The sequence below is a fragment of the Balaenoptera acutorostrata genome, chromosome 5, assembly GCF_949987535.1.
Source record: "Balaenoptera acutorostrata chromosome 5, mBalAcu1.1, whole genome shotgun sequence".
Lineage (NCBI taxonomy): Eukaryota > Metazoa > Chordata > Mammalia > Artiodactyla > Balaenopteridae > Balaenoptera > Balaenoptera acutorostrata.
The window spans coordinates 66740468-66758302 of NC_080068.1; the positions used below are offsets into that span (position 1 = coordinate 66740468).

A 17835-nucleotide genomic window follows, 5' to 3' on the forward strand; every position below is an offset into this window, starting at 1 on the left:
TGTGTCATTTAAAGCTTCTGTTTCCTTATTTATTTTCATTTTGGATGATCTGTCCATTGGTGTAAGTGAGGTGTTAAAGTCCCCCACTATTATTGTGTTACTGTCGATTTCCTCTTTTATAGCTGTTAGCAGTTGCCTTATGTATTGAGGTGCTCCTATGTTGGGTGCATATATATTTATAATTGTTATATCTTCTTTTGGATTGATCCCTGGATCATTATGTAGTGTCCTTCCTTGTCTCTTGTAACATTCTTTATTTTAAAGTCTATTTTATCTGATATGAGTATAGCTACTCCAGCTTTCTTTTGATTTCCATTTGCATGGAATATCTTTTTCCATCCCCTCACTTTCAGTCTGTATGTGTCCCTAGGTCTGAAGTGGGTCTCTTGTAGACAGCATATATATGGGTCTTGTTTTTGTATCCATTCAGCCAGTCTATGTCTTTTGGTTGGGGCATTTAATCCATTCACGTTTAAGGTAATTATCGATATGTATGTTCCTATGACCATTTTCTTAATTGTTTTGGGTTTGTTTTTGTAGGTCCTTTTCTTCTCTTGTATTTCCCACTTAGAGAAGTTCCTTTAGCATTTGTTGTAGAGCTGGTTTGGTGGTGCTGAATTCTCTTAGCTTTTGCTTGTCTGTAAAGCTTTTGATTTCTCCATCAAATCTAAATGAGATCCTTGCTGGGTAGAGTAATCTTGGTTGTAGGTTCTTCCCTTTCATCACTTTAAGTATTTCATGCCACTCCCTTCTGGCTTGCAGAGTTTCTGCTGAGAAATCAGCTGTTAACCTTATGGGAGTTCCCTTGTATGTTATTTGTCGTTTTTCCCTTGCTGCTTTCAGTAATTTTTCTTTGTCTTTAATTTTTGCCACTTTGATTACTATGTGTCTCGGCGTGTTTCTCCTTGGGTTTATTCTGTATGGGACTCTCTGCGCTTCCTGGACTTGGGTGGCTATTTCCTTTCCCATGTTAGGGAAGTTTTCGACTATAATCTCTTCAAATATTTTCTCTGGTCCTTTCTCTCTCTCTTCTCCTTCTGGGACCCCTATAATGCGAATGTTGTTGCGTTTAATGTTGTCCCAGAGGTCTCTTAGGCTGTCTTCATTTCTTTTTATTCTTTTTTCTTTAGTCTGTTCCGCAGCAGTGAATTCCACCATTCTGTCTTCCAGGTCACTTATCCGTTCTTCTGCCTCAGTTATTCTGCTATTGATTCCTTCTAGTGTAGTTTTCATTTCAGTTATTGTATTGGTCATCTCTGTTTGTTTGTTCTTTAATTCTTCTAGGTCTTTGTTAATCATTTCTTGCATCTTCTCAATCTTTGCCTCCATTCTTATTCCGAGGTCCTGGATCATCTTCACTATCATTATTCTGAATTCTTTTTCTGGAAGGTTGCCTATCTCCACTTCATTTAGTTGTTTTTCTGGGGTTTTTTCTTGTTCCTTCATCTGGTACATAGCCCTCTGCCTTTTCATCTTCTCTGTCTTTCTGTAACTGTGGTTTTTGGTCCACAGGCTGCAGGATTGTAGTTTTTCTTGCTTCTGTTGTCTGCCCTCTGGTGGTTGAGGCTATCTAAGAGGCTTGATGGGAGGCTCTGCCTGAGCATTCTAATTCTACCATTGAAAGCAAAAAACATCAGCTTTTCCTAATATTGAAATCTGAAAGAAACTTCTCTTGTGAGGTCTCAACGGTGTTATACACACATAAAATAAATTATAGGACTTGAGAATGAAAAGGTGAAAAGAATCCTATTTTCTTAGTTTTCTTCCTTCTTTAAACTTTACTCTTGATATATGCGTTTCATGAAACCATGATAATTTTAAAAAATAAGAAGTTTTCAGTAGAGCACCATAAATAACTGAGTATAAGGAAAGATTTTGTTCCCAAAAATTATTCCTCAGAAACGAGGTTACCTTGCATGCAAGTTCTTATAAAAACTCATCTTATGAGGCACTTTCTCAATTACTTTATTTTCCCAACAAAGAAATGAGAAACGAAAACATATCAGCCTGAAACAACTTCAATTAATGCTAAAATAATTATAGAGCTCTCCCTACAATTTAAATTTAAATCAGTATTTAAAAAGAGGGACGAGGTAAAGAAATTTAAAACAGATTTAATAATTATTCTTGGGGATATGCTTTTGTAATCCTAAGCATTGGATGTTGCTCTAAATAAATAAACATCATTTTAAAAAGCAAAATAGAAACACAAAACACAAAGAATGAGGTAGTTGTATTGTGCAGATAAAAGTACAGCTACAGAATGAATTTTTTTAAAAGTTCTGTTACATTACATGAATGGGTTCTGATGGCTTGTTACATAATTTCTAGTGACAGCATCAAACACAGCTTCAAAAGGTGCCTATCTTACCCCTAATGATATAATGGAATCTAGGTGAAGAACGAAACTGGTTGCTGAAACCATCTGGTGAAAGGCGGATGGGGAACTTTACCATGGGGGGCTGAGCCAACCTCACCTGAACTCACTCATCAATCTTAGAACCACCACAAACGTCAGAGCCTGACACCGTATGCCCCCAAGCATGGCAGCACCTATGAAAAATTCTTGCTTGAAACTATTTTCAGTCTAAGCTAGCCTCTTAATCTATATACTTTGCAAAAAATAGGAGAGCTAGAAGAGCAAGTTAAAGACGTCACAAAGAACAAATTAAATTCAGAATATGGGATATTTTACCCAATGTTTCTAACAAATGTGTTTTAAAAAGGGAGAGGGGATTAGGGTTAGTGTTAAAGAGTAACAGAGGGACTTCCCTGGTGGTCCAGTGGTTAAGACTCTGTGCTTCCACTGTAGTGGGTGCAGGTTCCATACGTGGTCTGGGAACTAAGATCCCACATGCCGCCCAGTGCGGCCAAAAAAAAAAAAAAAAGAGTAACAGAGAAGAGACAATGTGTGGCCCTTGTTTGAGGGCTAATTCAAACTAACCAACTGTAAAAATACACTTTTGAGACAATTAAGGAAGCTTAAATATTTAGCGGGTATTAGACGGTATTAAAGAATAATTGTAAATTTTAAGTGTAAATAATGGCATGATAATTATGGGTTTTTTAAAGTCCTTAGCAATAAGAAAGGCATATAAGATACTTATGGGCAAAATGAAATGGTGTCTAGTATTTTCTTTAAAACAACTTGTCTGATGAGGCCCATGAGTGATGTTGCACAAGCAGATGACAGGTTCCCCAGCAAAGGCAGAATCAGACTAACAGGCAGCTTCTGGAACTGTGCTGTTAAGTATAATAAGTATTTGTTCAATAAATTAATAAATTTATCCTTCAAGAAAAAACAATACTCAGCCACAAAAAGGAACAAAATTGGGTCATTTGTAGAGACGTGGATGGACCTAGAGACTGTCATACAGAGTGAAGTAAGTCAGAAAAACAAATATCGTATATTAATACATATACGTGGAAGCTAGAAAAATGGTTCAGTGAACTGGTTTGCATGGCAGAAATAGAGATAGCGATGTAGAGAACAAACGCATGGACACCAAGGGGGAGAGCATGGGGTGGGGGGAATGAATTGGAAGATTGGGACTGACATATATACACTAATAATACGTGTAAAATAGATAACTAATAAGAATCTGCTGTATAAAAAATAAATTAATTAAATTAAATTTTAAAAAAAAACAAAAAACTTGTCCTACAGGAGGCCCAAAAATATGTGTATGCGTGTGTGTGTTTGTGTGTGTGTGTGTGTGTGTGTGTGTGTGTGTGTGTGGTAGGGAGGGTTGGTAAGAGAATACCTAGATGAAATGAGATTAGCAAAATGTTAATAATTATTAAAACTAAGTGATGGGTATATGGGGGTACACTATAACATTCTGTATTTTGGGTGTGTTTGAAAATTTCTAAAATAAAACTCTTAAATTTTCTATCTCAAATAACTTAAGAAATAAAAAATGATTTTCCTGGAAAAAGTGTTAAATTACTCAAAAGGTAACTCTAGTGATGTCAAGCATGCAAGTGAAAAAGTTGAATAAAACTGCTTTTCCATGAAATGTAACGTTAGAAATAAGAACTATTTCTAAATTATATCATTGATTTTAATGTTATTTTAATTTTATAGGTATAACTAAATTAACACAATTCTAAATAAACATTTGTCTATCTTTCTTCCTAAAAGTTTATCTATTCAAATTGGCTAGAGTTTTTCCAAATTTCCTTATATTCAAGAATATATAGTAATCTCATTTTGGCAACATCTTGCTGTATCAAATTAAGCAGCTGTATTAAAATCCAGATTCTCAGCACTATAATTCTCATTTCAGTAGGAAGGAAACAGACATGCAGCTATGACAAAACCAGAAGTAACCTCCTAGTTTAGTGCCCTTTCCAGTGGCATCAAGCTCCCTCCCCTACTAACTATGCGCTCAAATTGAAATCCCCAGTATGTGGGTGGAGCCATGACTCGGGCACAGCAGTGTTCAAGCATTCACATTTCTTTGGGGGCAGGGGCAGGATTTCAAACATCCAATCCATCCTTGGGGCAGATCTACCTGAGTAAAACTCCAGTATCACTCCCTGTTCCTAAAATATTTCCCAGCTCCTTTTTCCTAGAGAGTAACAGCAGTGCTTCTTTTCTCCATTCTCCATTCTTTTCTCCTGTATAGCCACTGCAGTATTTCACAGGCTTTGGAGCAAACTAACAGGGCTTTGAATGCTGGTCCCACCACTACATGCCCACAGACAAATGCCAAGTCTCAGATTCCTCATCTGCGAATTGAGGACAAAAATACTTTGCAGAACCTTTTTTCAGGCAGCTTGGAAGATGGCGGACATTCAGACTGAGCGTGTCTACAGAAAGCAACTGATCATCTTTCAAAATAAGAAGAGGGTCCTGCTTGGTGAAACTGTCAAGGAGAAGCTCCCGCAATACAACAAGAACATCAGTCTGGGCTTCAAGACACCAAAGGAGGCCGTTGAGGGCACTTACATTGACAAGAAATGCCCTTTTACTGGTAATTTCTCCATCTGAGGGCGGATCCTGTCTGGCTTGGTGACCAAGTTGAAGATGCAGAGGACCACTGTCATCTGCCGAGACTACCTCCACTACATCCGAAAGTACAACCACTTCGGGAAGCACCACAAGAACATGTCCGTGCACCTTTCCCCCTACTTCAGGGACATCCAGATCGGTGACATTTACACAGTGGGTGAGGGCTGGCCCCTGAGCAAGACAGAATGCTTCAATGTGAAGGTCACCAAGGCTGCCGGCACCAAGATGCAATTCCAGAAGTTCTAAGACTGGACCCCTGCCCACTGTGCCAAACAAAATAAAATTATTTTCCCAGTCAAAAAAAAAAAACAACTTTGCAGGGTGATACAAGAATGGGAGATAATTGTACATGGAGGTCGAGGGTCTGGTTATGGTTGGACTGAAGGCCACATCACTCATCTGGGCTCTAATTACATATTTTGTTATATTTATGTCTATATCATTTCCCTAAGCTTGTAAACACGTGAGGAAAGACTGCTTTATTTTGTACTCCTCACAGCACGTAACATACACAGTTGAATAGATAGAATAGACAGGCCCACTATTTACAAAACACTATAATATCTATTGAGCACTTACAATGTGCCAAGCACTGTGCTGAGCTCCTTCCCCTCATTATCTTCCTTACTTCCCTTGTCACCCATAGTACCTAGCACAGGTAGAAGTGGGGTGGTGAAGTGGAGCAGGGTGTGGGATTGCCTGCCTGAGCCCAACCTCTGCTCTGTTACTGTGTGTGTGGCCTTTGGCAAGTCACCTACCTCCTCTCTGCCTCAGTTCCCTCATCTGCAAAGTGGGGACACAAATAGTACTTACTTCAAAGGGTTGTTTTTTTTTTTGTTTTTTTTTTGTTTTTTTTTTTTCAAAGGGTTGTTTTAAAGATAAAATGAGATGGTGTTACATATGTAGGACACTCAATGGACATGTTACCGTGAGCTGAATAACGACTGGATGAATCTAGACAATGTCCATATGAATGACTTTTATGCGGAAGTCACCTCGACGTTCTAAGCTTTGGACTAGAGAAGGGTCAAGATAAAGTCCCTGTCCTACCCTCAAGCAGCTTGTCTTTCAGGTGGACAGACAATAAGCAGGTGAACAATTTCAGACGGTGGTGAGTACCCGAAGAATATAAACTAGCATGATGTTCACTGCGTGGAAGGAAGGGGGCACCTAGTTTAGGGAGATAGGGAAGCGTCTTCTGAGGAAGTTGACACTCTACCTGTGGAAATGAAAGACAAGAAAGGGCCAGATATAGGAGAGGGGAGAAAAGGAAATGAGAGAAGCAGAGCATTTCAGGCCAAGAAACAGCAAGTGTGAAGGCCCTGAGGTGAAATTAAGAGAAAGGCGCAGCAAGACAGCTTTGAGGGTGGCTGGAGGGAAGGGAGCAAGGAAAAGGAGAGCAGGATTTGTGGTGAGGCCAGATCACAATGAGCCCTGGAAGAGTTTGGCTCTTACTAAGGCCAACAGGAAGGAACCTCTAAAGGATTCTGAGCAGGATGATGAATAGCATCTCCCTTTAAGAGCTAATCAGGACGTTATGGCTGTGTTATGCCCTTTAGATGTTTGTATTTTATTCCGTAGCAAACAAACCACATTGTTCCTGTTGCCCCTGGAGCCAAGAGTGGGATGATCTGGCTTGTGCTCCAAGCCATCTGATGGGGAAGGCTGCCATCTGCTGGGAGGAAGCATGATTAAAAAGCTGTTGTTCCCTGATGGGGACTGAGGCACTCCTACACAGGGATTCCCGCTGCATGTAGAAGTAAAGCGTTTTGTAACACGATAAGGATGAAATATCAAAGTATAACTACTCTCCACTTGCCCTCTACCCTGCCTCCTTAAGGAGCCCATGTGTGAACTGCTCAGCCTCAGGTTCGAACGGGATACCACTGACCTATAAAGGAAAGGCAGGGAACGCCTCTCAGGACAGAGCTAGGGGGCACAGGAGGACAAGAGAGAGGCAAGCTGCAGCTTGAGAGAAAGAGGAAAGGTATTTGTGGGGAACAGCTGTCATGGTGACCGGGACTTGGGAAGAGATGTGCCTCAAGAACATTTCAGCAGGATTTGCTCTGTGTTAGATGGTATAATTCCCTGGAAGGTACTTCGGTAAGACCTACATTATGTCTCAAAGCTTTCTGAAGTAAAATTTGTGCTTGTTTTAGGTGCACTATGGTTTTGAAGACCGGTCTTAAAGCAGTCCAGGTCTATGCTGGGTATGACCATGTCAACAAACATTGGGATGTTCTCTGACACGACAGATTAAGCTATATAGTCATTACTACTATTCATTCTTCCTCAATCCTCTCCTAGGCACAGCTCCCCACTGCCTTAGCTCAGGGTCATTTGGGCAAGAGATAGGAGAATGTGGGAAAGGGTTTTGCTTGAGGGTGAGAAGGCAGAGGCAGGAAGAGGGCAAGCCCTTTCATCTGGTTCAATAACAACAAAAACTGGGACCTCCATGCAAACTAGAGCTCAAAAATATCACATCACCAAGCTAACTATTAAGCTGTGTCTCCTCTCACACCCCCTCGGTCTGCACTTTTGTGACTTTTTTCTCTTGTTTCAAATATATGTTTCATGTTCATTTTCATCCAATTTCATCTGTGTCAAGATAGCACTGGCAACTGAGTAGGCACTAAGAAAGTTGGGTTTATAACTCATACCATACACCAGGATAAATTCTAAATGGATCAAAGATTTCGACATTTAAGAAAAGAAAACCCATGTTGAATTCTTTCAACACCTAGAAATAGAAAAAGACCTTTCTAATTATGATTCAATACAGAAGCCATAAAAGAGGTCAGCATTGCCATTTAACTCAGAAAAATGAAGTGACGGTCCTATAGGACACTCCAGTCCACTTTACTTTCTATGCCATGGATGTGTTGAGGATGTGTTTGGCCTCTCCAATCACACTGACAGTCCTTCAAGGATGGGATCCACATCTTATTCATCTACAGCTCAGTGCCTATGCCCTGAACATAGTAAGTGCTCAATAAAGGTTAACAGTGACAGTGATGATTAGTGATGACACATTAGTAAGGTGTTAGAATGATGGAACTTACTCTACAATATACATTTTTTAAATGTGCACACAACCAAACTGCCATGTCTCAGTCATCTCAACACCCTCACAGGACACAGAAGAGTGCCTTAGTATATTCTCAGTAAACGTCTTTCATATGAAGGAATGTTTTTTGAGTGAGAGGGGCATGGTGACATGCTGACTAAATATGGCCTAATGTTTACATTATTTTATGTAAATAATATATAAATATACTCGCTGCTTACTGAATTAATATAAAGACTTACGGGGGCTTCCCTGGTGGCGCAGTGGTTGAGAGTCTGCCTGCCGATGCAGGGGACACGGGTTTGAGCCCTGGTCTGGGATGATCCCACATGCCGCAGAGCAACTAGGCCTGTGAGCCACAATTACTGAGCCTGCGCATCTGGAGCCTGTGCTCCGCAATGAGGGAGGCCGCGATGGTGAGAGGCCCGCGCACCGCGATGAAGAATGGCCCCTACTTGCCGCAACTAGAGAAAGCCCTCGCACAGAAACGAAGACCCAACACAGCCAAAAATAAATAAATAAATAAATAAATAAAATTAAAAAAAAAAAAAAAGACTTACGGGAATTTTTAACAAGGAAAATCTAGAAGATAAATTGAGAAGATAGATGCTTTAAAGTAGTCCTTTCTAAAGCAAAGTCTGAAAACTTTCTATACTGGGACTTCAGGGGGGCTACTGTGGGGCAGCACAGACAGGCAACGCCCTCTAAAAGGTAGGCTTTCCCACCCTTTAAAAACATGCGCTGAGGGCTTCCCTGGTGGTGCAGTGGTTAAGAATCCGCCTGCCAATGCAGGGGACACGGGTTCGAGCCCTGGTCCGGGAAGATCCCACATGCCACGGAGCAACTAAGCCCGTGCGCCACAACTACTGAGCCTGCACTCTAGAGCCCGCGAGCCACAACTACTGAAGCCCGTGTGCCACAACTACTGAAGCCCGCGCGCCTAGAGCCTGTGCTCTGCAACAAGAGAAGCCACCACAGTGAGAAGCCTGCGCCCCGCAACAAAGAGTAGCCCCCGCTCACTGCAACTAGAGAAAGCCCGCATGCAGCAGTGAAGACCCAATGCAGCCAAAAATTAAATAAATGAATAAACAAATAAATTTATTAAAAAAAACAAAACAAAACATGGGCTGAGATCTGAACAGGAATTAACCATGAGATGATCCTAGGAAAACAGTAACCATCTAGGGAGAGAAAACCACCCATGCAGATTCTGAAGCAGGAGCAAGTATGGGACTGGCCTTTTAGGGGAACAGAAAAGAAGCCAGTGTGACTAGGGCAGAGTGAGCAGGAGGGAGAGTGGTAGGGAGTGCGGTCAGAGAGCCTGTGGAGCTCTAGAGACCCCTACAAAAGGTTTGGGTTTATCCTAAGAGCAATGGGATGCCACAGGAAGGATAATATAGTAAGGGAAAGATGTGATCCAATTTGGTTTTTAAAATATCCCCTCTGGCTAAGGTAGTAAAGACCTGAAAGGGGACAAGGGCAGAAGCAGGGAGACTACTCAGGAGGAGAACGTAGAAATCCAGGTGAGAAATGACTGTAAGTGGGATGAGTGGGATGATGACCGTAAATGACCGTAAGTAGCAGAGGAAATGAATGAATTCAGGAAATGGTCTGGAAAGAAAACAAACAGAACTTCCATTGGATTTGAGGGTGAAGAAAAAGGAATCAGGGAGAAATAGATTTTGGTGGGGGGGAAATCTTCAGTCTTCAGTTGGAAGACTGAAGGAAGAACAAGATTGGGAGGAAAATCAAGACTTCTGTCTCAAAGCATATTATGTTTGAGATGCCTATGATACATCCAAATGAAGATGTCCAGTAGGCAGTTGAATACAGAAGTGTGGGACTTTAAAAACATGAGCAGACCAAAGAGTGTATTTTTGGCAGAGTGATCTGGTACACCTTTATAAGGAGGTGACAAATACTTGAGGGAAGAGTGTCCTGGGAGAGGAAAAAGCAAGTGAAATGATCGAGGTGTGAGCAAGGAGGCCCACGTGGCTGCAGAGCAGAGACAGTGGGGAAAGTGGTGGGACACAAAGCTGGAGAGGCAGGTCAGATCATGTGGGCCTTGTAGGCTTACTTAGGACTTTAGACTACAAACTCTGCAAGATGAGAACCCCCTCTGGAGAGGTGAGAGCAGGAGAGTTGTGTGTATGTTCTAAGGGATCCCTGTGACTGCCACATGAACCATGAACTGGTGGAAATGGTGTGGGGAAGGCATGAATGTGGCAAGAGTGGAAGCTACTGCAGCAGACCAAGCAAGAGATGATAGTGGCTTACAAAGGTCATGAAGGCTTGGATGTTAAGAATGGTCATTGTCATGACATATTTCAAAATGAGGGTTTGCTAATGGCTTGGAGGCAAAGTGTAAGGGAAAAACGGGTGTCAGGAATGACTCCAAGGTTTTTGACCTGAGCACCTGGATGAATGAATTGTGGTGCCATTTGCTAAAATGGGGAACAATGGAGGAAGAGCAAGTTTGGGGGCAGAAGTAAGAGTTCAGTTATGGATATGTTAAATTTTACATTTCTACTAGATATTCGAGTAGGGTTGTTAAAGAGACAATTGGTCACAAAACTATGGAGCTCAAGAAAGAAATGGAGGCTGGAGATAATTTGGCAAGTCATCAGCATACAATTAAAGCCACAGAACTGATGACATCATCCAGGGAGCAAGGAAAGTTCTAAAGAATCTGAGAGAACTGAGCTATCGCCCACTTCAACCTAGAGGTTGGAAAAAGAAAGACGATCTAGCAAAGGAAACTGAGTCAGGAACATTCAATGAGGTAAGATGACACTGAAGTGGTATCCCAGAAGTCAAGTAGAGAAAGATTTCCAAGAAAGAGGGAGTGAATGTGTCAAACCAGTAAGATGAGGATGAAGAATTAGCCATTGAATTTGGCAAGGCAGAGGTCATTGTGACCTCAACAAGAGCAACTCCAGCTAAGTAGAGGGGATAAAAGCTTAAGTCGGTTCTCAAGAGAATGGGAAGAAAGGATATGGAGATAATAACTCATAAACAACTATTCTGAGGAATTTTCCTCTAAAAAGGAGCAGAGTATAGGAGTGGTACCTGGAGGGGCACATGGGGTTAAGGGAAGGTTTGGTTTCTTCAAGTTAGGAGTTATTGCTGCATGTTCATGTGCTCATGGGAATGATCCAGTGGAGAGGGAAATAAAATGATGCAGGAAAGAGAGGGGCTAATTTTAAGGGCAAAGAACTTAAAGTTAGGTGGAATAGGATTCAACATACAGGTTGAGAGAATGGCCTCTGGTAAGAACAAAGACAGCTTGTCTATTATTAACAGGACAAAAGGTAGAGTATATATGTATAGATCCTGGTAGTTTGATAGGTTCCACGTTAGCAAATGAATTGATTAGGGAAATGTAGTATGATTGCCATACAATCACTGAGAGCAATGAAAGCACACTTGAAGTTCAAGGTCATGGATTTAAAGATCAGTCAACATAGTTGTTTGTTTTCTCTTATCATTTTTTTTTTTTGCATATTTTCAAGCACAGGCAAGAATTGGATTTAACTAAGCAAGAATGATAGAAGGAGAGACAAGGGAGCTAATACTTGCAAGGAAGTGATTCCATTGGTAGACCATGGACTATAAGGTGAGTAAGGAGAGACAGAAGGACATAAGGTAGTAAGTGATATATAATGAACAGTTGATAGCATCAGTGGATTAGAGGTCCCTTTGAAGTTGAAGAATTGAGAGGGTACAAGGAGGAGTAAGTGAGCTGGAAAGATAGACGTGCTTAGAGATTAGAGTGCTTGAAACAGAGATTTTGGAAATGATACAGCAATTGACATTATCAAAGGCTAATGCAGTGGGTGTCTAAGATGCAGTGAAGGATCCCATCATTCAAACTGAAGAGGTCAAAGAACTAAGAAGGCAAATGGATCACCTATACTGAAATATCCACACGTGACAAAAGGGTTGGCGGTGGGAGAATGACAGTAAACTAGAGCAGTTTCAGTGGAGTGGAGGAGAAAGACGCCTAACTAGGGGGGTTGAGGAGAGAATGGCAGGCAAGAAAAAGGAGTCAGTGAGTACAGATAACTCTTTTGACAAGCTCTGCAGTGGCTTGCAGGAAAATGCAGAAAAATGGGGCTGATGGTGCGAGAGGAAGGGTCTGAAGAAGACATGGGGTTAAGGGTTATTTCAAGATAGAAGATTCTGCTCAACATCATTAATCATTAGAGAAATGCAAATCAAAACTACAATGAGGTATCATCTCACACCGGTCAGAATGGCCATCATCAAAAAATCTAGAAACAATAAATGCTGGAGAGGGTGTGGAGAAAAGGGAACCCTCTTGCACTGTTGGTGGGAATGTAAATTGATACAGCCACTATGGAGAACAGTATGGAGGTTCCTTAAAAAGCTAAAAATAGAACTACCATACGACCCAGCAATTCCACTACTGGGCGTATACCCTGAGAAAACCATAATTCAAAAAGAGTCATGTACCACAATGTTCATTGCAGCTCTATTTACAATAGCCAGGACATGGAAGCAACCTAAGTGTCCAACAACAGATGAATGGATAAAGAAGATGTGGCACATATATATACAATGGAATATTACTCAGCCATAAAAAGAAACGAAATTGAGTTATTTGTAGTGAGGTGGATGGACCTAGAGTCTGTCATACAGAGTGAAGTAAGTCAGAAAAAGAAAAATAAATACTGTATGCTAACACATATATATGGAATCTAAAAAACAACAACAACAAAATGGTCATGAAGAACCTAGGGGCAAGATAGGAATAAAGACGAAGACCTACTAGAGAATGGACTTGAGGATACGGGGAGGGGGAAGGGTAAGCTGGGACAAACTGAGAGAGTGCCATGGACATATATACACTACCAAATGTAAAATAGATAGTTAGTGGGAAGCAGCTGCATAGCACAGGGAGACCAGCACGGTGCTTTGTGACCACCTAGAGTGGTGGGATAGGGAGGGTGGGAGGGAGGGAGATGCAAGAGGGAAGAGATATGGGGATATATGTATATGTATAACTGATTCACTTTGTTATAAAGCAGAAATTAACACACCATTGTAAAGCAATTATACTCCAATAAAGATGTTAAAAAAAAAAGATAGAAGATTCTAGAGTATGTGTGTATGTTCATGGGTCTGATTCATTAGAAAGGGAGAGACTGATGCTGTTAGGAGAGAGAGGGGATAACTGCAGGAACAAAGGTCTTCAGGAGACAAGAGTGGAATCCAAAGCACAAGTGGAGGCTTTTGCTTCTCATAGAAAGAGGCACAATTCTTCCCTGAAATATGAGAAAAGACAGAATCCATGGGTGCAGATTAGAGTAAGGCAATAGATTAGTGGTAAGAAAATAAGGGAGTTCATGACATCGCTTCTATTTTCTCAAGTGTGAGGCAAAGTCTTCAGCTGTTTGGGGTCAAAGGTGTGAAGGCTGGAGTAAAGAAGGCATTTAGTCATCTCACTGATTAGGAGAACTAATTTATTAGGTGAATAAAGTGGGCTTGCTAGGCAGTGCCAAGTGACCAGCTGAGATTTGTGGTCATGAAATTGAAATAAAAGCAGTCAGTATGATTGTGTGATTTTGTACAGGAAGAGTCAGCTGCTCAGGTGTAGGCAGAGGGTGGATGGGTGGGCTTAACCAGGGTTGAGGTTTTCCCAGGAGAAGTACGGTGAACAGCCAAAGAGCCAATGGGGTGGTGAAGATGTTGTAAGTAAGCAACTGACATGACAGACCATAGAATCAAGGCTGATAAAGACAAGTCAAGGAGAACATGAGATAAAACGTGGTCAGCCAAGGAACTGGAAGCCCAGTGTGGACAAGGAATTGTTCTGGGTGGAGTCATCAATGAGAGGCCATAAGTGAGCTGGATGTTTATACCCAAGTCCCATCAGCCCTGTTAGCCTGTGAACTTGGTGATGACTGAACATATAGCAAGCACTTAGTAAACATACTCTTTGAATTTTTGCTCAATGAGTGTTTTGTTACTCCATCTTTAACAATGTAATAGCATTTATTGAGCACCACCATATGCTAAACACTGAGAAAACTATCCTCCCTTCAAGGATCCCTCCCCTTAGCTGAGGAAAACGATAGTGATATAACCCAAAATCTTAAGTGCTATAATAGAGGTATGTTCAAAGTGGCAACCCAGAGGACTGCAATGACTAACTGTAGAGAAGCCTTAAGAATGGCTTCAAAAAGAAGTGACAGTGATTAATCGAAGACAGCTAGTGACAGTGACTAATCAAGGACAGCTAGAAAGTCCCCAGGTGGAGAGAGAGCAGAGTGAAGAGATTGTTTCATCACCAGAGTCTCAATTTCCTATCAGAGCTTCTTGAGGTCCAAAGACAGGGCATTGTAAAACAGCAGGTAAATGACACAAGTGTTATCCTCCTTTGAAACAAAATGAGGGGACTTCCTTGGTGGCACAGTGGCTAAGAATCCACCTGCCAATGCAGGGGACACGGGTTCGAGCCCTGGTCAGGGAAGATCCCACATGCCGTGGAGCTACTAAGCCCGTGAGCCACAACTACTGAGCCTGCACTCTAGAGCCCGCGTGCCACAACTACTGAGCCCTCGTGCTTAGAGCCGGTGCTCCACAACAAGAGAAGCCACCGCAATGAGAAGCCCGCGCACTGCAATGAAGAGCAGCCCCGCTTGCCGCAACTAGAGAAAGCCCGCGCAGCAGCGAAGACCCAGTGCAGCCAAAAATAAATAAATAAATAAATTTATATTAAAAAAAAAAAGGGTCCTTGCAGGCAAACCTTCCCATTAGAACCCCCAGAGGGACCCCCAACACCTACCTCTCAGGGAAGATGGCGGAAGCTGTGGCGGGAATCTGGTCAGCAGAGACGGGGAGACCATCACGCCAGCTCTGGGAAGCAACTCGACTTCGTGGGGCTTGTGGGGCTTGTGGGGCTCGCGGGGAGCACGGGGCCCCTGGGGCTTATGCGGCTCGCAGGCCTCACGGGGTGGATGAGGCTTGTAGGGTGTATGGGGTTTGGGGGGCCTGTGGGGCTCACAGGGTTGGTAGAGCTCATAGGGCTCGTGGGGCTCGGGGATCTGGTGGGACTCTGCACACGCCTCGGATTCGCCTGGCTGGTCTTGCTCGTCGGCCTCCTCGGGTAACTCCGGCTCCTCAGACTCCTCAGGCTGGTTGTGCACGTCAAATATCCTGACTACAAAGGGCTTCTGGAGGGCTTCGGAGCGAGCGGATATTTCTGACGTGTCATGCCCATCGGACAGCCCAGAAGAACCGGAGAACTCTTGGCTCTCCATGGGCGGCCCAGAAGCTCCTGCTGGACGACGGCCGGAGGCTACTCGCCTTCTAGAAGATGGGCGAGGATGGGCGGGCCGCCCGCCCTCCGCGCCCCGCCCCAGCGCGCCCCGCCCCAGCGCGCCCAACCCGGACGCGGCAGCGGCGCGACGCCTCTGGGCCCCTCCCTGCACGTTCTCCCGTTGCCAAGAGGACGCGCCAAGCTGCCAGGGCCCACCTGCGGCCCCGCCCCTTAGAGAGGAGACACAGGTGAAAAAGAGAAAGGGGGCGGGCCCCTGATCAGCTGTTTTTGCTTCCCTTACTTTAAGTCTGTTTCTAAGCGCATACACTTGCGTGTAGGATCATTATATCTTCTTGCAGAGTTGACCTCTTTATCATTATGTAATTCCCCTCTTTTAAAAATTTATTTTTCCAGTTTTATTGAGAAATAACTGACATACATCCCTGTATAAGTTTAAGGTGTACAGCATGATGGTGTGATTTACATGTATTGTGAAATGATTACCATGATAAGTTTAGTTAACATCCATCCTCTCATACCAATACAATAAAAAAAAATTTTTTTTCTCCTTGTGATGAAAATTCTTAGGATCTACTCTCTTAACAACTTTCCTATAATGCATACAGCAGTGTTAACTAGAGTCATCATGTTGTAGGTTCCATCCCTGGTGCTTATTTATCTTATAACTGGAAGTTTGTATCTTTTGACCACCTTCCTCTAACCGACCCCCTCCCCCCAATCCATATAACCACAAACCTGATTCCTTTTTCTGAGTTTGGTGTTTGTTTAAATTCCACATATCAGTGAGATCATATAGTATTTGTCTTTCTCTGTCTTATTTTGCTTAGCATAATGCCTTCAAGGTCCATCCATGTTGTTGCAAATGATAGGATTTCCTTGTTTTTTAATGGCTGAATAATATTCCATTGTATGCACGTTTATATGCATGTATATACATATATATATATATACACTACAAATTCTTTTATCCATTCACCCATCCATGGACACTTAGGTTGTTTCCATGTCTTCACTACTGAAAATAATGCTGCTAGGAACATCGTGGTGCAGATATCTTTTTGAGTTAGTGTTTTCATTTTCTTTGGATATATTCTCAGAAGTGGAATTGCTGGATTATACGGTAGTTCTATTTTTAATTTTTTGAGGACCCTCCATACTGTTTTCCACAGTGGCTGTACCAATTTACAGTCCCACCAATGGTACCACAGATTCCCTTTTCTCTACATCCAAGCTGGCGTTTATTATCTTGTCTTTTTGATGATGGCCATTCTAATAGGCTTGGGGGGATACTTCATTGTTTAACTGGCATTTCCCTAATGAGGAGTGACGTTGAGTATCTTTTCATGTACTTGTTGGCCATTTATAGATCTTCTTCAGGAAAAATGTCTGTTCAGGTCCTTTGCCCGTTTATTTTTTCTGCTATTGAGTTGTAGGAGTTCTTTATATATTTTGAATATTAACCCCTTGTTAGATATATGGTTTGCAAATACTTGTCCCATTCCATTGGTTGTTTTCTCATTTTGTTGATGGTTTATTTTGCTGTGTAGAAGCTTTTTAGTTTGATGTAGTCCCACTTATCTTTTATTTTGTTGCTTGTGCTTTAGGTGTAATTCCCCTCTTTATCTTTGATAACTTTCATTATTCTCAAATCTTCTCTGTCTGAAATTAATATAGCTACTCCTGCTTTCTTTTGATTAGTGTTGTATCTTTCTTCATTCACATAATTTTAATCTATATGTCTCTTTATATTCAAAGTGAGTTTCTTGTAGGCAAGAAGTGAGTTTCTGGATCTTTTATTTTTTAATCCACTCTGACAATTTCTGTCTTTTAGTTGGTGCATTTAGACCACTGACCTTCAAAGTGATTATTTAGTTGGATTAATAGCTACCATATTTTTACTGTTTTCTATCTGTTGTCCTTGTTCTTTGTTTCTCTTTTTGTCTTCCATTCTTTTTCTACCTTTTGTGGTTTTAATTGAGCATTTTATTTGATTTCACTTTCTCTCTTTTCTTGGCATATCAGTTATAACTTCTTTTATTTTTTTTAGTGCTTGTCCTAGAGTTTGCAATATACATTAACAACAAATCCAAGTCTACTTTCAAATAACACTATACCACTTCACAGGTAATGTGAATACCTTATAATAACTAAATAATCCAAATTCCTCCCTCTCATCCCTTGTATCATTGCTGTCATAACATTTATACACACATATAAGCATACATAGTCAAATATAATGTTGCTATTGTTATTTTGAAGAAACTGTAATCTGTTAGATCAATTAAAAATAAGACAAATGAAAGTTTTAATTTTACCTTCACTTATTCCTTTTCCAATGTTCCTTTCTTTATGTAGGTCCAAATATCTGACCTATAGCATTTTCCTTCTGTCTAAAGAATTTCTTTTTAACATTTCTTGCAACACAGAAGTACTGGCAAAAAATGC

General features: G+C 41.6%; 1 protein-coding gene and 1 pseudogene across 1 annotated transcript in view; one reads left to right on the plus strand and one right to left on the minus strand.

Moving 5' to 3' along the window:
* Window positions 1–15370, minus strand: part of SPMAP2L (sperm microtubule associated protein 2 like) — a 69458-nt gene extending 54088 nt beyond the window's left edge. The window contains exon 1 of the mRNA XM_007165281.2: window positions 14890–15370. Within this exon, the coding sequence (XP_007165343.2) occupies window positions 14890–15370 (481 nt within the window). The remainder of the gene's footprint in view (window positions 1–14889) is intronic.
* Window positions 4790–5263, plus strand: LOC103007787 (40S ribosomal protein S11-like; annotated as a pseudogene).
* Window positions 15371–17835: the final 2465 nt, after the last annotated feature.